The following is a 23,511-nucleotide window of genomic DNA, read 5'->3' as shown; positions in this document are numbered from 1 at the left end:
TTTGTAATAACCAGCAAAAAAACAGAGACACAAAAAACTACAAAGGAAAGGTTAGAGTGGAGACTTCCTGTTTCCTGTCACGTGACACAGCTCGACTCCCCATAGGTGGATTGTTTGCTCGGTATTTCTTCGCGTTGTGGGGAGAAGATGGCGGCGCGTGGCGGTTTTCAGCAGGCAGCATCTGGAGGCGGCGTAGGCGGTGGTGGCGGCGGGATAGGACCTGGACCTCCGGTACCGGGTGGAGGAGGACCGGGCATGGCTCCTGGTACGCCTGCAGGAAGGATGGGACCCGCGGGACCACAGAATCCGATGTACCGTTCTCCGATGCCTGGGCCTGGATACCCGGTAAGAGGGAGAACAAAGAGGCCTGGACAGGCGGCTCATCTCCATACACTGCGCGGCTGAATCCCAAATCAATCGAAGCGACCTTTATATATTGTAACAGTACCTTTTATTTAACTGGAACAGTAACGGTATTGTGCGCCCTGTGTAGTGCACTATGAGGGAACCATTTGGTATTCAGCCCAGGTGTCTATTACTTCTGTATTTAATGAGCTAACTGATTAGCTAATTAGCTATTTTTATGATTATTTATATATTGTTTATTTTTTTTAAGGTGGGGGTATTTTTTTGTCATTTGCTTATTACGGAACAATATTAACATCCACATAAAAAAGAGCATAAATTCAGACCCCGGGGTGGGAAAGAAATAAGGGTCCAGTTAAAGCAGTGTTGGAAAGCAAGTAGTGTAGTTACAGGTGCAACGATGCATTGTAGAGAATATCCAAGTAAACATAGCATTTCAATTCTCATGCTATAAAAATAGCTCTCAGAAGATATAGTGTATTTTAGGTTTATGCTACTAGTTGGTTTATAACGTGCCCTAATAAGACGATGTACAACCTGTTGTTGTTTTATGTGGGACCGAATATCTGCCATTTTAGTTACATGTCTTTTTTACCCCAATTCCAAAATGTGTGATTGTGTAAAATAAAAATGGATGGATGGATAGATAGGGCTGGAAACAGCTGGAGGTAAATTTTGCAACTAATTAAATTGGTCACGGAGTTGTATGGGTATAAAGAGATTCTCGGAAGTAAAGATGGCAGAGGGTCCAATCTGCAAAAAACTGTAAACATATCGTGGAGCAATTTCTGGAAAACCTTTTCAGAAAACCTTTAATTTGTGAATCTGATTATCTACAGTAGGGCTGCAACTACCAATTATTGTAATCGATTAATCGGATGATTTCTTTCCCTCCATTAATCCATCGGTCGGATAAATGTTTTAAAATAAGCTGTTTTGCTTGTTATAACTCCATAGAACCATAATTCTGGGTATTTATGTATAAAAGTGTACTTAAAAAAAATATGCAAAAGCCACATATTGAGTTTAACTATTTTTCCAATTTTATTTTAGTTTTTTTAAAGCTTATAGTGGCTGCTTGTTGAGGGGTGCATGGGGAATTTCTTACTTTTCTCACATTTCTCAACAAATTCACTCATGCTGGGTTTGTTTCTGTAAAAGTGTGTGTGTGTGTTTAAGGTGTAATTTGTGTAAATCATTTGTATTGTTTTTACTGATAATTGCAGTTGACAACAATGCTTTAGAAAAAAGATGTCTCTAGAATGTAATTAATTAAATGATGTATGCATAAATTAAATATGCAAACATTAAAAGCAAGCATTTAAACTTAATAAAGCTGCTGTAAATCACATTTTAAAACAGATAAGTCAACTGTTGTAAAAGACAAATGCTATAAAAAGGGAATAGAGAAACACCGCAACCTTGGTGGTTGTTTTTTAAAAAGGAAAAAAATGTGCATTGGTTTAGAAATTCTTAAGCATTCTCTAAAAACCACAACAATGACTAAAAATGTAATTGTTCACTGCTGCTGTTATTTGCTGCTTTTAGATTTAGTGTTTGTTCGCACTGGTTTAATTGAATCCATCACTATGTAGCGAGCGAGTTGATTACACAACCTGATGCTCACGAGTCGCGACAGAACAGACCCAGTGTGACTGTCCTGAGCAAACCGTTTACACAATAGCACTTTATAAAACTATTCCATTCTCACAAGTTGAGGATTATACCGTTTTTGCTCACCGTGCTGATGTTTCGCTTCCAATTGTGACACCACTGTGTTTTTTTTCCTGCTGCCGGTTGACCCTGTACTCTCCGCCATTACTCAATCGGCTTTATCTTGCCATCACACAAAACCCGTAACTTGATCAGCCCAACTAATCGATAATAGCAACAATTTGACAACCAATTTCATTATCGATTAGTTGTTGCAGCCCTATCTACAGTACATATCATCAAAGAATTCTGAGAGACTGGAGAAATGTGTGCATAATTAATTTGATGCCTATGATCTACGAGCTGTTGGATGACGCTGCATTACAAACCGGTATGTTTCTGTAAAGATAGTCACAACATGGGTTTAAACACCTCCAGAAATTATTCTGTGAACACAGTTTGCTGTGCCATCCATAAATGCATTTAAAAGACTAAGACAAAGCATAAAACTGTTCTGTGTTTAGGCAAATCGAAATATTACTGTTTTTTTTTTATTTTATTTCTTTATTTATTTTTAAAACCATTGACACCGCATCTTCAGGACTAAAGAAGATAGGGACCATCCGGAATATCAGTGCTCAGTATAAAAGCCTGCATCTCTGATGATGGTGCATTAGTGCCTATAGAAAGGGCAGCTTTCGCATCTGGAAAAGCTCAATCAGTTGGGAATGGTATATATAGGTTATACTGCAGCATATGCTTCCATCCAGATGATGTCTTATTCAGAGTAGGCCTTGCATATGTCAGCAAGATATGTTGAACCAAATTTTGCTTCTATTACAGCATCATGGCTTTGTAGAATCTGGGTGCTGAACTGGTCTGCCTGCAATCCAGACTTTTCTCCAATTGTCACATTTTCATGAAGCAAAAAATGACAAAGAATACCCAGGAATTTTAAGTAGCTAGGATCCTATATAGGACACGAATGGGCAAACATTCTTCTCCCAAAACTCCAGCTTCTGTCTCCTCAGTTCCCAGACATGTACTGACATTTTAAAAAGTGGAGGTCATGTGGTAAACATGGCCTTGTCCTACATTTTTTGTAATCATATTTGACCTCATTAAAATTTTTGACTGCTGTTAATGCATGTGTACATGCACACATTCTAGTATCTATCCCTTTACTGTAGTATGTTGGAGTTGAAATGAAATAATGAACTGAAGTACAAAGTGTCTTAAAAGACTCTTAAGAATTCATAAAAGGCTTTCTGGTTTCCATTTTTATTTTATTTTTTTTGAGCCCTTTCTCAGAAGTTACCATTACTATCCTTTTAGTCTAGAGACCTGACTGTATTATTCTGTAAATTATTTTTTTAATTGTGGTCAGAGGAAAAAAAAATTTTTTTACATTCCCTGCAGTCTGCTGCCCCTGCTGGGCTAAAAAACACTTACAGCTTGTCCACCTCTAATAGTAGAAGAGCCTTTATTTGTCACACATACATTGCAGCACACATACGTTTTCTTCGCATATACCAGCAGTTTTAGGAAGCTGGTGTCAGAGTGCAGGGTCGGCCATGATACCCCCGAAGCGCAAGAGTGGCAGCTTGGTGATGCCGGGGCTTGAACCCCAGATATCTTAACAAGTAACCAAGTGCTTTAACCGCAACACTACAGTGACTCTCAGTCACTTAGTACTTGCAAATAGTTGTCACCAGAAAAAACTAAAAAAAAAAAAAAAAAAATCAGTTGTGCTAAGCGGACATAGACGGTGGAGTTTTTCAAAGCAATTCCATGACTAGGTTAATTAGATGAGGACTATGTGGATGGATATTAGTCACTACTGAATTGATCAGCACCACTCAAGGACTTTTTTCTTTTTTAATTTAAAAAAAAAAAATTTTTCTGCTCTTTTCACTCTGTGGCCTTGGCGACTTCCAGAGAATTTCTGTGTGTTCAACATGCCTTCAGTCTCTACGCCCGCTTCGAGCTTCAAGGTCGGAGGAGCACACAGCACTGTTGAAAGTGTACATTTTGTAAAAGATTTTCATTATGTACAGCTTGTCAAACCGTTTTTTTTTTTCCACCGCAGTTACAAAACAGGTTTGCATCGCATATTGTTCGCTGTTATGTTGTGCAACAGGATTTTGAGACGCAAGCTCAGGTTGGGTTGGATGTTCTGAAGACCTGTGAGGCGGTACTTAGACCTGGCACATGCTAGGTGGAGTGAAGTCTGTGTATTTTAAAGGATCAGCAGCTGTATACTGGGTGCTTTCTCAGAGAGAACGGAGGCTGTTTGTGTATGCAGGTTTTTTGTTTTAATCAGTGTTGCACATGTGGCCAGAAACGAGAAGCCGCTTGTTTGAGTTCCTAGCGCATGGCTTGGTAAGTATAGGGGAAATTTTCATCACTGATTTGGCGTCTCAGTACCTGTGTATGTAGTCAATTCCTCAGTTGTATTATCGTTTTTTTTTTTGGCAAAACGGTACATTTATTCAAAATTAGAGCTGCATTGTGGCTTGTTTTACATCCTGTTTGAACTAAACAGTTATCAGGACTGGGATATTTAAGGGTTGTTTCTGCAGTACATGATGTACATCAAGCTATACAGATGGCCAAGCTAAACAGTGTTAATCTGCTGATGCTTTTACTGCGCATTTACTGAGACTGAAAAGGTGGAAAAACGAGTGAATCTGTTGAAGATCTTAATGATTCAGTGTTGATGACATTAGTTCAACTGCTTAAAATTTGTACTTTGTGGCAAAAGTTGGTAGACCCCTGACCATCAGATACATATGTGCTTTTTCGAACATCAGATTCAACATTTCCAATTTCCTGTTCTCCACGATCCTTCTGAGATGTTTTACTGGATTCTGGAGTGTGCTTTGTAGAGATTTGTGCTCATTTAGCCTGAATGGTGTTAGTAAACCCAGGTATAATGGTAGTGTAAGGAGGCCTGGGATGTGGTCAGTGTTCCAGTTCATCCCAAAAGTGTTTCATAGGGTTGAGGTCAGAGCTCTATAGCTGGTCACTCAAGATCTTGGATTCCAACCCATGGAGCTGGAGCTTTGTGCACAGAAGCATTGTCATGCTGGAACCGGTTTGGGTCTCCTAGTTCAAATGAAGGGGAAATGTAATGCTGCTGCATCCAAAGACATGCTATTTAAATGTGTGCCTCTAAATTTGTTGTAACATTTGGAACTTTTTTTCTTGTCTGAAATTGATGTGGTTCATCATCTAGTTTCTAAGTAAGATTCTAGTCGTTTTTCCTTCTTATTTTGGTTTCCAAAATGTGCATGCAACAGTTTCTATACAAGCTTCTGAAGTTCAAACAGCCAGCAATAATTTTTTTTTTTACTTAGACTCACTTTTGTGGGGATAATAAAGACCTGTCTCTTTCCTTTCCTGTTGTTCTGAAACCTACAATCAAAGAAAATTAATTTCATCAGGTGTTTTAATATAAACTAGCAGGTATTAGTGTAATACTGCAATGAATTTCTTTGCCCGTAGGGTTTAAACAAGTTGCTTAAGCAGTATAATGGCAACCTTTTAAATGTATGCATTTACAGCTATTAGACATTTCCAGATTCTAACATCGTGTCCCCAATTTTGTACACTCCAGAAAGGTTCCAGAAAATATAAAACAATCTGAATTGCTCTCTCCCTGGCAGTGTGTATCACAAGAGTCAGATTCCTTGTTGTGTTGACTTGATGTGTCTACGGCCTGAAGAATTGTCTTAGTTAAATAAGTTAATCGACACTACCTTTTCTGTAATTGCAGAGACCCGGGATGCCTCCGGCAAACAGGATGACGCCCCAAGGGCCACCCATGGGTCCTCCAGGCTACGGCGCTAGTCCAGTACCTCGGCCCGGAATGCCAGTCATGGACCCGTCTCGCAAAAGGCCTGCACCACCTCAGATCCCCCAGCAGGTCCAACAGCAACAGAACCGCAACCAACAGTAAGTGTTTGGGCACCAAAAAATGTTTATTAATGTATAAGAAATCTGCACATGTATAGAATGTCTAGATCAAAATTGTGTGGTTTCTTTTCTATTTTAGTGCCAAGAAGAAGAAGATGGCTGATAAAATTCTACCTCAAAGAGTAAGTTGCTTTATATTTTACCAAATTAATGTATAATTTCTTAAAGATTATGAAACTATATTTTGAATATATTGAAATGATAGAAGTGTGATTTAAGTAGTTTGAAAATTCGACTCAATTGATGTCTGCAAATAACAGAACGCCCATGATATAATTTCAAAATAATAAATAGTCCACTTTAACAATGATCCAACTATAATGAATGGATGTGCGTGTCACCTGAATGAGGATGGGTTCCCCCCTCTGAGGCTGGTTTCTTCCTTATTTATTCTCAGGGAGTTTGCCTTTGCCACTGTCACCACTGGCTTGCTCTTTAGAGATCAACTTACAGGCCGTTCATTAAATGCAAAATTTCTATTCCTAGCTTAATGTATGTATGTGCTCACGGTTTACGTTATACGTTACTTTATGTTCTGTTATACGAACAAAAATATCCGTAAAATTTTCTCGTTATACGTATGAAGCTTTGTTATAAGAATATTGCGCTGGTACCTTTGCGCACGCTTCCTAACTCGGCGACAACAGCCAAGAAGTTTTATTAGATTGGTTTTTAAAAGTTACAAAGAAATGAGATTCAAGTGAGTCAAAAACAGACTTGTGAAGATAGTGAAAGCCTTCCCAACACGATTCCCCTCCTTCCCAGCAGTTACCCTTATCCTCCACTCCGCCTCGTCTCCCTCACACCATCACCGACTCTCATCTAAACATTTTTTCTTTTAATTTAAGATTACTATTGTTACAATATACCATAATGCAACAAATATCACTTATAAATGTACTATACTGTATTACTGTATATTCTAATGTAATTTTATATAAATATTGTCTGGGTCCTGGAACGCTGGATCTGAATTTCAATTATTTAAGGATAAATTCACTTCGTTACACGTATGATTTGGTTGGAGTATACTTATATAGAACGAATTACATTTGCAAACCGAGGTTCCACTGTGTGTGTGTGTTTATGTATGCGATATATACAATTTCTGTAAAGCTGCTCTGGGACATGTCCATTGTTTCAAATGTCGAATATTCAGTTGATTTTGAAATGGCTGTAATTTAGATATAATATACAGACTTTTTTTTTTTTTTTTTTTTTTTTAATTCACAATTGTTTGCGTAACCACTCAACCTTTATTATTATTATTTTTTTTTTACATTTGCAAAAAATGTAACACAACCCAATCCCGCAACTTCTATCAGCCTGAATTTTCACGTTTCTTCACCTTCCTACAGATCAGAGAGCTAGTTCCAGAGTCTCAGGCTTACATGGATTTGCTGGCCTTTGAAAGGAAGCTGGATCAAACCATCATGCGCAAGAGACTTGATATCCAGGAGGCTCTGAAGAGACCTATCAAGGTTAAACATCATTACTTTCTTTCAGTAAAAACTACCTACATGGAAATTTGTTTGAATTAGAAATACATTAAGGAATATGTACAAATATTTATCATACCTTAAAATATACATTCACTTATAAAGAACCTATTCACTTTTAATCACCACATTATCTGTCTGAAGCTGCTTTGAGACAATGTTCACTTTTATTTGTATAGCGCTTTTAACATTGAATTGAATACTTTCCTTTTACACATTTTTTTAATCTTTTGGTCTGTATTAGGCAGAAAGTATGATTGGTTAGAACAGGGATGAGGTTAGAGATGCATGGTAGGAGAGTTGTAGGTGTGTTTGATTTACTCTGATTTGATCATTTTAAAGTAAACATGTAACGTGTTTGAAAGCAAACTGAAAACCTGGCCATAAAACCAAGCGAGTGGAAATTACAGAAAGATATGGGCGAGTGGTTAAGGCAAATAATTTGGGCTGAAGTGGTTTAGGTTAGAAAGTTTGCTAAGCCCTGGGCAAAGGACAATAGACCTTCAGCCTTTTCTAAGATTTTCTGTCTTCTGTGCTCCTTCCAGTCACCAAAGTGGCCTTGTTCTAAATGAAGCTCAATTTATGAAAGAATCATAAAAACATTGTTGCCTTTGTGTTGTTTATTATTATTATTATTATTATTATTTTTAAATGTTATGTATAATATACTTGAGTTTCCTATTACTCTAAACAGAATTATAGCAGAGTTGTAGGAATATAACTCAAATAACAAATTTGGAAATTATTTTCTTAACTCCTCAATTAAACGTCTAGGTGGTGTGTGTGTAGGTGTGGGTGTGTATCTCAGAGTGATCAGTATTGAGAAATTAGCTAATAAATGAAATTATTTGCTTATTGAAATGTTTGAATTGTGTTCTTTCCCCAGCAAAAACGAAAGCTGCGAATTTTTATCTCCAACACTTTCAACCCTGCCAAGCCTGACGCTGAGGACGGCGAGGGAACAGTAGCATCATGGGAGCTGCGAGTGGAGGGCCGACTGCTTGAGGATGTAAGTATTGTTGTACCCGAGTGTTTTAGCCATGGCATGTTCTTACCTTCCGGAAGCACCTTATTAATGTTGTCAAACACTTTGATTAGATTTATGTAAAAATTAGATGTAATTGCTGCTGCTTATTAATCTAGGAAGGGCTATAAGGCCATTTCCAATCTATATAAAGCGAATCATTTTAGTCAGGAACATTATTCACCAGTGGCAAACATTTAATCTTGGCAGTTTTCACTTGAGTGGATGTTTGTCAGACCATTCAATGCTCAAAGAAATTGCAAAAAAAGAAAAACAGAGTTCCAACTCTTAATCAACAGGTCTTTGGAGAGAAGTGGCTTTCTCTTGGTAAACCTTTCAAACAAATCATTCTTGTTCAGTCTTTTTATAATTGCACTGTCAAATATTTAATATGCAGATATTAAATATTAGACAGTGCAATTTGGAAAAAGACTATGGGGGGGGGGTGTTACCAAGAGAAAGCCTCTTCTCTCTAAATAGAACATGACAGCATGGCTTAGGTTTGCAAAGTTTCATGTGACTAAATTTAAAAAAAAAAAGAAATCTATAATGTCCTTTTGAAAAGACGGGTTCACAGTGGAGATGATTGTCCATAATGCACAACACAAGAAAAACCAAACACAGCATTTTAGCACAAACTCCTCATTCTAATAGTGGAAGGGTGATTAGCACTTGTTTACCCGCCACAGGACCTGCGCAACCTGCACTCCTGAATCAGTCGCGAACTCGGGTGAATACCGGAGTATTATAGAGTCAAATAAGAAGACATCTGTCCAACGGCTAAAGCTTGAAAACTGGTCACGCAACCTTACGATGAGCCCAAGCACACCAGCAAAGCTGCACCGGAATTGCAGAAAAAGATTCAAGGTGTTGCAGTGGCGCAGTCAAAATCCAGACCTCAACCTGACTGAAATGTTTAAAGATTTGCATGTAAACAAATGCCTACAATTTGAGGCACGTTGAGAAGTTTATGTATCATTAAAAAAAAAAAAGTGAGCCGAAATTCCTCCACAATAATGTAATGTAAGAATAATGTAAGATTTATACATAACAAGTTTTACCCCCAGTTAAAGCGATGGAATTATAACGTGTACTTACTTTTACACACATTTTCACCATCTCTGCTGGATTCTTGTAAAAATGAAGGACACATGTAATCATGTGGTAAGGATGTATTTACTTAAGTTTAACACGTTAAGGACCAGATGATTTTTTTACATTTTTTTTTATGTCTGATTATGTAAAACCATAGAATTCAAAGTAGGTTGCTTTCGCACAATTCACCTCGGTAGCTAAATGCAAAATAGACGATGGAAAAAGAGCAGCCAGTGTTTCCTCCTGTTTTTGACTGTATACTCTTTTTAACAAGTGCATAAGGCTCTTTTTGTTTAATCTTTCATTTATTATTCATTTCTTTCAGACTGCTGTATCTAAATACGAGGCCACCAAGCAGAAGCGGAAATTTTCCTCGTTCTTCAAGTCTTTGGTGATTGAATTGGACAAAGACCTGTATGGGCCTGACAATCATTTGGTAGAGGTAAGACGCTTTGCCTTTGACCGTCTCTGTGGAAAAATGCCTGATGGCTTGGTTTGTGTGGAATAGCTGTCGATTTGTTTGCGCAGTGGCACAGAACACCCACTACTCAGGAGACTGACGGCTTTCAGGTTAAAAGGCCTGGAGACGTGGGAGTGCGCTGTACTGTCCTGCTCATGCTCGACTACCAGGTAAGGCATCTGCTATGAATGGGCTGTGAACATATTAATGCTTTAAGTATTTAAGGTCTGCTTAAGTTAGAAAAGGCTGCTAATTCTGTGTTGCACTAAAAGCGTAAAAATGGTATGCATGTTTATTAATTGCATGCAATGAAGGATGCACTAGAAATGTCTGGAAAAGGCAGTCTTAGGTTTGTTAAACCACCAGTTGAATAATTAATCTGTAGCTTAATGTATTTGGAATTAGTAAAACCAATTTAAAATTTGTACATTTACACGGCTCATACTGTCAGAGCCACTAGGTGTCGCTATAATCAAGTAAACCACTGTGTGTCTCAACTCAACAAACAGTACTGTAAGAAGTATGTCTTAAATCAGGGGTGGCACACTCAATTTCACAGGGGGGCAAACCTCAAAGCACTCTTTTTTTTTTACATAAATATGAATAAAAACAGATAGGAACATTGTTCCAGAATAAATCAACTTAAACGTTAAATGACTTAAAATATTTTGCTCTCCATAAAAATATCTCCTGTCAAAATTATACAAGTTAGAAATATGAACATGCTGCAAAAAAACCCCTGAAAAAATCAATAAAAAAATGTGCTTTTAAATAAACGTTAAAATAACAACAAATCAAAACAATCAGATTTCTTTGCTCTTATGCCATTTTATTAAATATAATCTTCACTTTGTGATTTTACTCTGGTGAAAAACATCTGCAGAAATGTCGGATTCTTCTTTAACTCTTCTACTTTCTGTATCTTCTGCTCTTCCTTCAGGTTTTTCAGCTTCTCCTGATGTTTTGTCTCGTATTTCCGTCTTAGATTCAATTCCTTAATTACAGCCACATTCGCTCCACTAATACACGGGTTTACCGGCAGGGTCAGTAAACATCTACTCAGAATCCCATCGGTTTTAAAAGGCTCTGTTTTCAGAATCAACTTTTCTCTTCGACATTGTGAGGGGCTTCACAATAACTGTACAATAGGGGTATCAACAGAAGCTCGACTTGATTGATGCTGAAATATTCCCAGGTAGTCTAGGCGCTATGCATTATGGGATCTGTAGTTTGTGTTATCAGCGCTTCAAATCGCCGGGACATTAATAACAATAATAATAATAGATCTTTATAAAATCAGGCCTGGAGTTTGACGTGTTTTAAATAAACCCTTTTTTTTTTTTCCTTTTTCGTTTTCTCTGCAGCCTCCTCAGTTTAAACTGGACCCCAGACTGGCTCGCATGCTGGGCATCCATACCCAGACCAGACCAGTCATCATCCAGGCTCTGTGGCAGTACGTGAAGACACACAAACTGCAGGACCCACATGAGCGCGAGTTCATCAACTGTGACAAATACCTCCAGCAGGTAAGGATGAGAGACAACCTCAAAGGCGAGAAAATCTAATGCATGTTTATATTGGTGTTATTGACACCTGTGTGTGTATGTGTGTGTAGTTTAGGTTTTATTTTGTAGATAATGTTTACAGTTCATGCAACTAAGCTTCTCATCTACAACTTGTCTGCTTTTGTAAGTCACTATGGATAAGGGCATCTGCCCAGTGCTGTAAATGTCTTGTGTAATGTAGCTAGATTAGTTGCATTACAGTTGCTGTATCCTGAACACTACTTGATGTGAAAATGACAGATGCTTCACATATTCATTTCTAAAATATTAATTTGGGAACTCAATAAATCTTGTTTTTCGTGGACACTTTATTTAGATAGAAATATTAACATTGTTCCAAGTGCAGCATAAAACAAGAATAAGGCGACATGTTGCTGTTACCTTCCCAAACATACAGTATCTTACCCAGCAATTTTCCTTTTTTTCCTTTTTTTTTTTTTTTTTTTTAATTAAAGCAACCTACTGTTCGTTCTATAATTACATTGAATGTATAAATATAGAATGTATGTACACCATGGACAAAGGTATCTGGACATCTGACATTTTTCAGCCATATGTGGTTCTTCCTCAATCTGTTGCCACAAAGTCAGAGGCATGCAGCTATATTTGATGTGCTGGTTGTGGACCACTGCTGTGGATTACATTTTGGTTCTAGGCACCATGCAACCAAATAAAGCAATAGTCAAGACTAAGCACTTATCTAGGACTCTGTGTGAACATAGATGATTTATGTTCCCTGCAGATCTTTGAGACTCAGCGGATGAAGTTTTCTGAGATCCCTCAGCGGCTGCATGCTTTGCTGATGCCTCCTGAACCGATCATCATCAACCATGTTATAAGGTAGGACTCCAATGGTGTGATGCTGCACTTTAGAGATCCACTCATTCCTTACGTGCTCCTGTTCAATCCGTTACTAGTGTGGACCCGAACGACCAAAAGAAAACGGCCTGCTATGATATTGACGTCGAAGTGGATGATACACTTAAAACCCAGATGAACTCTTTTCTGCTGTCCACTGCCAGTCAGCAGGAGATCGCAGGCTTGGATAACAAGGTATGCAAATGACCTTTAGTGCCTTTGGCTTTTAATTGAGTAAATCAACGCTTACGTTTGCTCATGGAGTTGTCTGCAAGAATGAGTCGTGCATTGAGGCTGGGTATGAATGCTAAATCCTGGTTTCTTGATTTAATGCTAGAGCACCAGATAATACTTGTTTATTGCCTTTTTACTTGGGCTGAGCTTCTTTTATTTAAAAATGTCTATTAGAAACCTTTATCATGACCGTACGTCTATATAATACCATTTAATAATTATTAGGGCTGTCAAAATTAAAGCAGTAACACAAATTAATTTTAACGCCACTAAATTGTTTTTAACGCAGCGCACATTTCCATTTGACCATTTTTATCACAAATATAAATAAATGAGGCGAAATTAAAACCTTTAGCGCAAGTCCTTTCTTTACTCGGATCATTTGTGGAAAAAAGAAAAGTCGTTTGTAATCACTAAACATTTGTTTTACTGATGCGTCAAGTCTCAAATCAAGCACCAAAACCGCCATTCCGCTTGTTGTTGTTGTTGTTGTTTATTGGCGGTTCGCATTCTTAAGTAGAGCATTAGTGCCATCTACTGTGGTAATGGATCAGAGACTTGCATTCTCATTCCCCAGACCAGTAAAACACCATGGTGCACACATCCGGCAATTAAACCTGTCCGTGTGGAAACACAGCAATAGTTCTGTTCGGTTTCCTGATGATTTCCCTCATTTAAAACACCATAATTACTTAAACATTTACAAGAATATTTTGTCTTCATGCGCTATGTAGAGTTTGGTTTCGCTAATTAAAAACATACATTTGCATAAAGTGTCCATACTTGTCCATGCACATGTTGATTAGTGTTTAAAACTTTTTTTAAAGATACATTTGGAGCAGATTAACAAATGGGTGATTAATCATGTGCAATCATGCGATTAAATATTTTAATCATTGACTGCTCTAATATAAGTTTGTATGTATGATGTATGTATGAAGAACCCACATTCAAAAAAATATTGATTGCTCAATTAATACAGGAAGCACCAGATGGGACACAAATTCACATCATATTATTCATCAGTCTGTAATTACTGTTCTCAGTGGTTCACTGCGTCTGTTCTGCTTTTCCACTCAAACTCCTTGGCTTTTAATTAACCAGTGCCCTTGTGACTACAGGGAGTTAACATCTATGCAGGCAGGCATTAAATAAAGATACGGTTCAAGATTTTAAAGGTTTGAGCAATGAGAGCAATTTTTTTAGGCTGTTTGTTTATTTTTTTTATCTTTTAAGAAGTTGCTGAGTCATCAGTACATGCTAATTCAATTCTCATAGGTATTCCACATTTGTAAAAATATTTTTATATATATTTTTTACATTTTTGTATCTATATACACTATTTGTATCTGTATCTATATTAGGGGTCTTCAACTAAAATCTATGCATAAAAACATTTTTAGTTTATGTGTAATTGTTCAGAAGCATGCTAGCACCCTTCCTTTGCTTAGCCATCTAAAATTGCAGTGAAGCAGTAGGTCATTTGCATTCACATCAACTTCTGTTAGGAAATTTTGAAGAAGGCGGTGCTGATGTGATGAGGATGCCCTGAGAAAGTTGAATAGTTTCATTACTGTATCCATAACTTCTGCATACTCTTCTGGAGCACAGAACAGACTGGTGGATAATACAGTGATCTAAACAGAGGTCTCCGCTTTCATCCGAGTCACTGCTTCTTTTTCAATCATGGATGGTGCTTCATCAGTTGTGATGGACACATGTTTCAGGCTGATCCTTCTTAGCGATAGCATCTTTTTTTGGCCAAGTATACATCTTCTCCTCTGGTGTGTGTTGTAAGTGCTGTAACACCGTAGATGTCCTCAATGAAATCTTTCTTCTCTGCATAGTAAAAGCTGATGTACACCACAAGCTGAGCAGATCATTAATATCAGTCGATTCCTCAACTGCCAAGCTGCTGCAAGGTCCAGTCTGAATCGCAGCATCAAGTTGTTGTGCTACTATTTCAGCTCTTCTTGTAGCTGTTGCAACTGAGAGGGGTGTGTGGAATTTGTTTCCATCTATTCATGTCTTTCCTTTCCATCCAAGTGTTTCACACAGCCTCCAAGCTTTCCTTTACTGTTTCCCCATCTGTAAAGGGCTTATGTTTTCTTAAAACCCACTGTATTCTCAGTAAACACTCATATGCTCGTTGTTGGGCTGTGAGTGAAAGAGAACCTGTGTAGATCTTTGTGCTTTTCCATGTCCTTATTTCGGACCGCTGTAGGTATGATTCTTCAGTGTCTGCTGCTTCCACTGCACGCGCAACTGCAGGTCTGAGCTTAGCAACAGCCTAGTAACCGTAGTAGTGACCCGTGGCGCCGTACGACCCAAACGGCTTCTATTTACTTCATTATGCGAAACGGAGTCGCGGTCCGGATTACGCCAGTTGGCAACCCCTGATCTTGTTCATTTTTAGAGACCCGTCTGATTTTCTATTGTATATTTACTATAGCTCTTTTTAATAAAGAAAAAGTACTAGTCCGATTACTAATATAATCGATAGCAACGTCTCTAATGTGGACCATTCTCTGCCAGGGAGAATCGGTCAGTATGAGAGCTCTCCTAAGTACATGGTGTACTTTCCAGGACTGTGTGTACTTCATTGTTTTGTGCCAAGATAATTATGCAGACCATCTAAATGTGGTATCTAACAAGCATTTACTATATAATGATTTACAATATTGTATCCCTGGTCCTTAAAAATCCTTAAGGCCAGGTTTTTATTTCCCAACTGTGTTGCTTATCCACATGGCCCATGGCCTGTGAGTCATCTTACTGGTGATTTGTACATCATATAATTGCCTTCAATTTCAAAGTCACTTTTTTGATCAGCCCAAACTAATAAATTTTTTTTTAAAAGGTAATGTTGCTGTTTGAGCACAATGCAGGGAAGAATGGCACTCAAGCAAAGAGTTGTAAAGTTATTTGCTTTTCGCTTGCACAATGACCTTTGCTTGTAGAACTATAGATTAGTTGTATGCAATTGGAGATACAGTATCTCACAAACGTGAGTACAACCCTCACATTTCAGCAACCATTATGTCTTTTCCAGGGACAATACTATAGAAATTAAACTTGGATGTCAATATGCAGCTTGTATAGCAGTACAGATTTACTGTCCTCTGAAAACAACTCAACACACAGCCATTATTGTCAAAATAGCTGCCAACAAAAGTGAGTACACCATAAGTAAGCATCAAAAAGTGTAAAAATTGTGAGCACCATTATGTAGCACTACCTTAATCCTCCTGGGCATGGAAGTCTGCACAGATTGTTGCTGAGATTCCCCCCTTTCATAAGGACATCACAGAGCTGCTGGATGTTAGACACGTGGCACTTCTTCACCTTCCACCTTGAGGGTGAGCAACAGTTGCTCAAACAGGGTTTAGGTGTAGAGACATATCTGGCCGCTCCTTCACTTACAGCAGAGGAAGTTGTCATCTTGGCGGTGTGTTCGGGGTCGTTTTCATGTTTTGAAAAAGTTCGGGCCAGTTTCTGAAGGCAGGGAGAGCATCATGTTCTGCTTCAGAATGTCACAAAACATGTTGGAATCCATGTTTCTCTCACTGAACCATAGCTCCCCAGTACCAGCAGCAATCATGCAGCCCCAGACCATGATGCTAACACCACCATGATTGACTGTAGGCAAGACACAATTTTCTTAGTTCTCCTCACCAGGGCGTCACCACACATGCCGCAAACCGTTTACGGGCTTTCGTGTGAGCCAGATTCAGAAGAGGCTTCCTTCTGGAATGATGGCCATGCAAACCGACTTGTTGCAGTGTGCATTGTATGGTCTAAACCCTGACAAATGGACCTTTTGGCTTCTGCAACCCTTTAAAGCAATGCTGGAAGAACTCATGCGTCTGTTTTTGAAGCCAACTTCTGCACCTGACACACAGCTCGAGGACTCGAACATTAATAATAAGTCATATGGCTTTGCATGGTTACATGATGTACAGCTGTTATCACTTGGGGTGTACTCACTTTTGTTGCCAGTTATTTAGACAATGGCTGCATGTTTATTTTCAGAGGTTAATCTGTACTGCTATACAAGCTGCATATTGACTAAAATATATCCAAGTTTTATTTCTCGAGTATCGTCCCTTAAGATATACTGAAATGGTGGCTGAAATATGAAGGGGTGTACTTACTTTTGAGATACTGTAAATCTGTTGTCCTCTCAGCATGCATTAATTTGTATGTAAAAAAGCTGTTCCTGTAGTTGTTGGTGTAACGTGACATGTTTCAGCACAAATGGCTGTAGTAATCATGAAGGGTCTAAAGTAAATCATTAGCCTGTCAGGCTTATTTCCCTTATGGAAGGGTCTCTGTATTGTGTATTTGTAAAAAGATCATTAAACAGCTTTAGATGTTGTCTGGTGTTAAATTGTTTGGTTGGTTTGTTCAATTAGGAATCCAGATTTGGTTGGTTTGGTTGGTTTTCTTATAGGAAGCTGCATTCTTCAAATGCGAGATTTTGTCATTTCATGTTGCAACCTTTGAGCCCATTGTTGTTTTTTTCCCCCCAGTTTCTTCCTCCCAGAAATGCCCCCTTTGACCCAGTTTCATCACTAGGCAGTCAGCTTGTGTCTTTATCTCACTGCTATTCAGTGTTGGTCGTTCACAGTTTACTTTGCATGTGAGAAGGTATGCGCCAGTATAAAATGTTTTATATTTCACAAACTTACATGCTGAACGGTTTATTATAACAATGTTCTATAAAATGACAAGTTTGAGGATAAGCCTTTATTGTTGGGATTAGTGAGTTTGTTTTGGGTATAATTTGGTATTGAATTAATTCCTTTCTCATTGAAATTATTTGTCTGGTATATTAAAATTCTATTGCAAAATTGAGCCATAAAAATGTACAAATCCCATGGCAATATGGCCATGGCATCGGAGACTGAGGATATACAGCATGTAGTCCATTGGAATCTGGTTGTAGACCAAACCAACTGGTCTGGCTAAGGGTTTGTCCCAAGTCAACATCAACTCAGTTTGCTTACAGCGATTATGTGCTTTTATTCTTAATTGAATCAACTGCAGGACATGAACCGAACTTGCTGTAGATGGAAGTTATGAAACTTTCATAAGCTTTGAATTCATAGGTAAAATGAATGGTTTTTTTTGACTAATATACACACTTTGGGATTTTTTTTCCCCATCGCTGTATTCTGAAAAATTACTTAAACTTGTACATTGTTCAGAGTATACATACCGCTCAACTTGCATATCTGTCGCATTTTGGTTTATGTACCCTTTTTTTTTTTTTTTTTAAACTAAAGTAGTGATGGACAGGTTTAAGGGAGGCTCACACACTGTACAGTTTAAAAGTGGAATTGATCTCCCTGTCACTTACTGATACTGATATTGAAGGCACTGAATCTGTTTGATTATATTGTAAAACTGCTCACGGGTATTCTCATCATGCGTGCAATCCCTGAAACCAAACTTTATTTATTCATGTTAGCATTTTAGCACTGTCTTTCAGGCCTCAGTGACTGTAACCACAACCCAAGCTGGAGGTTTATTAAAGCTGGAGGCGTATCAGTACAGCTGAAGAGTCAGGATAAACATGCTATAGTTCAGTCTACAGTCTTCAAATTTGTTGGGGGCAAAAAAAAATAAACCCCAACAACTGAACAATGCTGAAAGGTGTTTGTTTAAAAAAACAAAACAAAAAAAATGGCGTACGGTATTGTTTTCCTACACACCCTTTTCCTTTTGGACATATTTCAAAGTGTTCAGCATTTTCTGGCAGGGCAGCTTCCAGACGCTTTGTGTTCGCATATTTCTTCTGTGCTTCTCTTCAATGAATATTATATTGATTTGGTCACTTCAAATGAGCAATGCTTTGTGTTAAATGCAGAAGGTTAGGAATGTTTTTGGACAAAGTATTTGCCGGGGCAGGGTTCCAGGGAAGTATGGAAATTGTAGTGGGTGAGATTGATGAATGTTAAACAAATTAAATAGAAAGTTTCTCTTTTTTTTTTTTTTTTTTTGTAAGTGCATTATCTTTTCACTCCTTTGTTGTTGATTGGCACAAAACTTGGATCATGGTGTCATAGCCATGATCTAATGACCCTTCTTAGTTCATTGGCATTTTGCAACTTCTCCCACTTTTTTTTTTTTTTTTTTTTTTTTTGTTGTTTCCTTTGACCAAGATTTGTCACTAGTTTGCCTTTCAGTAATCCGTTTATTTTCCATTGATCGATCTTAAATTATCGTTTACATGTCTTAATCCCCATTTTGATCTCCCCTTCAGATCCATGAAACCATCGAGACCATCAATCAGCTGAAGACTCAGAGGGAGTTCATGCTGAGCTTTGCCCGTGATCCTCAGGGCTTTATCAATGACTGGCTGCAGTCCCAGTGCAGGGACCTCAAGGTAAAATGCACTTTGAAATTAGCCCTAATGCTTCCCGTTGTTTGTTTTGACAGAGCAATATCCTGCAAGTGTTATCTGTGCTTCATTTGTCGGTTATAAACCATGCACTGCTGGTGGCTCTATTGGAGGCTTCAGTACTTCTTTCATTAATTCAAGAGCAGTGGTGGATTAATGAACTTTCACCTCAGACCCCTATGCCTATACCCATGTCTGTTTGGGCCGCTCAGATGTTTCTTGGTGGTGGGCCAGTGCCTGGCTGACTGGACTAATAATGACTCCTGATCAATGGTTCTTTAGGTTGCAGGAAGTGTGTAACAGGTTAGATCATTTGTGTCTTCTTTTTTTTGTTTATCATTTATGAATTCCTACTCACAAAGCAAGGAAAAGTCTAGTCCAGGCACAGTTTGAATACTGTTGTCTTTGACTGATTAATGGAAACTGGATCATCCAAGCTGTATTTAAAAACAGAGGAACCCAAAAAGAAAGCTAGTTACACTAGACCATAAGAATTGTCATGTGTTTTTTTTTTTTTTTTTTTTACAGACTTGGATTTTCTCTGGGAATGAACAGGTTTGCTCTTACAGCAACTCGGTAAAGGTGTTTGAGCTGTGAAAGAGTTAAATGTCAGGAAGTCTTTGCTACTCTGACATGGTCTGTGCAGTTGGTATTGACTGCAGGTCCTTCTTCCAGTGCCACTGTAATCAGTCCCAAATAAGAGTTGAAAGCTCTGTTGAAAGGGTTTATTGTTTGCTTGTTGATTTGAGTTTATAGTAATTAGGAGATGACTACAAACATCATGCTATATACATCTCGAACTGATCACTAACTGGATCTTCCTGTCTCATGTAGGCCATGACCGATGTGGTAGGAAACCCAGAAGAAGAGAGAAGAGCAGAGTTCTATTTCCAGCCCTGGGCTCAAGAAGCAGTTTGTCGCTACTTCTACTCCAAGGTAAGGCTTTGTTTGACTCTTGGTGACCCGCATCCACTTTTCGATTCGTGTTTGTGGTTCACTGTTTATGGAACCGATCGATGTTCACTCAGTTTCATCCTCGAAGCGCTACGCAATAACTAAGTTTATTTGAAAAGTACAATTTTAACATTGTTTCCATTTGAGACATTGTACCAAATTTAGCTAATGGCTAGTTTTCATTTGCATTCCCTTGGCAGGTAATAATAAACATAGAAACTAACAAACACACAATAAAATACTTAGCATTAATACTTACACTTACGTACATCCTATGTACAGTATTAGAGCAGTTAACATTTGGTGATTTGAGTACAATTCTCTCATACTGATGACTGGATGTTTAACACCTCATGCCAAAGAACTCTCTGAGGATTTGAGAATTAGAATTGTTGCTCTCCACAAAGATGGCCTAGACTAGATCATCAGTAACACCCTGAAACTGAGTTACAGCACAGTGATCAGGTTCATACAAATCTTTTTCAAACGGGTTCCACTCAGAACAGGCCTCACAAGTGTCCATCAAAGAAGTTGAGTCCATGGAAACATGCATTCCAACATGTACTGTGACATTCTGAAGCAGAACATGATGCCCTCCCTTTAGTAACTGGGCCGAATGGCAGTTTTCCCAACAGTGTCAATATTTTGTGACCACCGCTGCTTTTTATAGCACTTTGGACACAGTTGTGAAATGTTCACTTAGGGTCTACTCATTTCTGTTGAAGTTATTTAGACAATAATGGCTGTATGTTGTTAGTTTTTAGAGGACAGTAAATCTGTACTGCTAAAGAAGCTGCACATTGACTACACTAAAATATATCCAATTTTATTTCTATAGTATTGTCCCTTGAGAAGATCTACTAAAATGGTTGCTGAAATGTGAGGGGTGCACTGACTTTTGAGAGATACTGTGTATATATAAAAAAAATTAAATGCCACTTTGTGGTTGCAGGTTATTTAATTTTGGGAATTACAATGAGTAAATGTATTACATGTTTATCCAGGCAGGACTATGTTACCTCAGTGTCGAGTCAGTGAAGAAAAAGTGGGTGTGAATTTTTCTCAAGGTTAAAGAAGGAAAATAACATTTCCCAGCCAAAATAAAATCAGTGGGCAGCACCTGTAACAGATCTCATTACTCCACCTCTTCCTGGTGCACTAATGGCATACAAACAGGGCTCTAACCCAATTAGGTTGTCAGAGTGCAGTTTTAAGAAAAATCTCAAGCCTCACTGAAGGTTTAAACAAGTTATTTTAGTTTTCTCCTGAAACGTCTTGTGCTTTTATTTCATTTCAGGTCCAGCAGAGGAGACAAGAGCTGGAGCAAGCACTGGGCATCCGGAACACATAAGCAGAAACGGACACAGAAGCAGAAGAGGCTGGCTGTTATGTTTTTGTTTTGGTCTCTTATCAATGACACTAAACTACAGTTTATTTAACCACATTCCTGCTGTGGCTGGTAGGAGGCAAAAAAAAGATCTCTTTGGTTGCCTCAAAACCAAAATGTCTCGTTTTCTCCTCAGTTCTGTGTCCTCTTGGTATACGAGGGGGGGGGAATAGATGCTTCTGCTGTTTTTACCATGTTCCAACTAGAGTCTAATGTTGTTACTGCAGTGGCTGTGATGTGAGAACCCTTTTAGCCGAACTCTTTCTAGGCTACTAATAGAAGAAAATAAGCTTCACTGGTATTTAGTTACTCTGATGTAGGATGCATGTAAAACTCTAGTGCCCGAGCGTGTTTAGGTAGCGAAGGAGACTCGAGGACGTGGGTAAGACGATACTTTTAACGTATTTAATGGTCACTAGCGTAAGTGCAGTCTCTCGTGTGCAATGACGACACGCTGCAGCAAGAAGAAATCCTTGTTGTCCAAGATAAATGGCTCATGACTTTACAGCGTTCGGCTAAGATTTTGTACATTTTTAATATCTAAACCACACTGGCAAGATCACTGAAAAAAGGTTTTCGAGGCAAATATATTTTCGCCTTGTTCCTGCAACACAACAAATTTGACGCTTTTTCAGACATATCTTGGCTGTTTGACCATGTATTTAAATTTTTTTCCTCCCAAGTTTTTACATAGTAATTGAATGGATTTTTTTCAGTATTGTATGAAATGTTGTATCACCATAACTGTTATAGCAGTGACTCTTAAAGTGCTAAACAGCTCCGAGGGGCTACAAAGTTGCTCCTGGAACCATACGTGAGGTTTAATAAGTTTGGCTTTGCGACATCCATGCCGTGTGTTAGGATTTCCACACCAAGCCGACATTGCGCGATATTAAAACCTCTCCTGACTGACAATACTCCATTACTGTAGCGTATCAATTTAATATTTTCGTTATATACGTATATAAATATATATATATTAAAAGAAAGATTTGATTGATAAACGGGTGCTGTATAGATCGTAGTGGATTCCAAACCGTGGTTGACGTAAAGATAAATCGATGATGTGATGTGGGGCCACTTAGGTTTGTTTTGTTTTTTTTTGTCTTTTTGTTCTGCAATTGGTAGATATTTGTCTTTTTGATATTTTTTATCATGATAATGATTATATGAATATTAGTTAGGTTTAGATTCTTATTACCGAAGTAGCGTAGTACCTCGGCTCTACAAAGCAGCGAAGTGGTGAGCGGATGCTTACAAAGTCAGCTGGCTTTAAAAATCGATAACTGTACATGCTCAGGTATTTTTTCCACCATAAACATCTTTAAGCAGATCTTACCATTTCACTGGCCTTCGATGAAATACTTCAGTTCTGTACACTGTCATGAAGGACACACTATTAGCCGTGATTGTAGTGGGCTTAAGTTAAGAATTGCCAAATTTCCTGAAAGTTGAAGAAACGGTCATGTGCTTAAGATTTTTTCGATTCTCAATATTTAACCTTGTGTACATCATTTCTTTATTTCAATTTGTTTCTTTTTATTGGACCAAACTGGTTTGAATGTGTCAGCCTTATAATAAAGATGAGCTTATATTAATGTTTGTTGTATGATTTTATAACTTAATATTGAGTCGCATTCAAGTGTATGGCATGCGACTCGATATCCAATTTATTTATAATGCACTTTTAACCTCAAGGTCAATTGACATGGTAGGAGCAGAGACAAAAAAATGACTTTTGAAACCTGTTTAGAAGTTTAATCTCTTTTTATTAATAATGAAATGAAAAAAGGAAGAAAATTATGCTGATGTGCATTTCAGGGCATGCTGCTATAGAAAAATACTCAACTTTGAGGTGGTTATAAGAAGTGCATGGCGTGTATGTAGTTTTAAATATTGAGCTTTTATTAGCTGGTGTGCAAAAGGTTATGTTTATAACATTGCAAGTGCTGCATGGATTCATTTGTCTGGAAATGCATACCTTTTAGGATTGTTTGGATAGAGTTGCCAGGTTGAGAGAAACTAAATCTTC

The 23,511-nt window shown here is 38.1% G+C and overlaps 1 protein-coding gene across 1 annotated transcript; it reads left to right on the top strand.

Annotated features, from left to right (window-relative positions):
• Positions 1-9: 9 nt before the first annotated feature.
• Positions 10-23,077, top strand: smarcd1 (SWI/SNF related, matrix associated, actin dependent regulator of chromatin, subfamily d, member 1). Its single transcript, XM_046875577.1, has 13 exons — positions 10-345; positions 5,798-5,976; positions 6,077-6,119; positions 7,356-7,478; positions 8,383-8,505; positions 9,941-10,057; positions 10,144-10,245; positions 11,440-11,601; positions 12,383-12,480; positions 12,558-12,693; positions 19,001-19,123; positions 19,973-20,074; positions 21,390-23,077. Exons 1-13 carry the CDS (start codon positions 148-150, stop codon positions 21,441-21,443), a joined length of 1,560 nt encoding a protein of 519 aa, XP_046731533.1. The 5' UTR covers positions 10-147; the 3' UTR covers positions 21,444-23,077.
• The last annotated feature ends 434 nt before the right edge of the window (positions 23,078-23,511 follow it).

The sequence above is a fragment of the Silurus meridionalis genome, chromosome 19 (assembly GCF_014805685.1).
Source record: "Silurus meridionalis isolate SWU-2019-XX chromosome 19, ASM1480568v1, whole genome shotgun sequence".
Classification (NCBI taxonomy): domain Eukaryota; kingdom Metazoa; phylum Chordata; class Actinopteri; order Siluriformes; family Siluridae; genus Silurus; species Silurus meridionalis.
The sequence above is the reverse complement of the archived record's forward strand: the minus strand, read 5'-3'. Positions and strand labels throughout refer to the sequence as shown.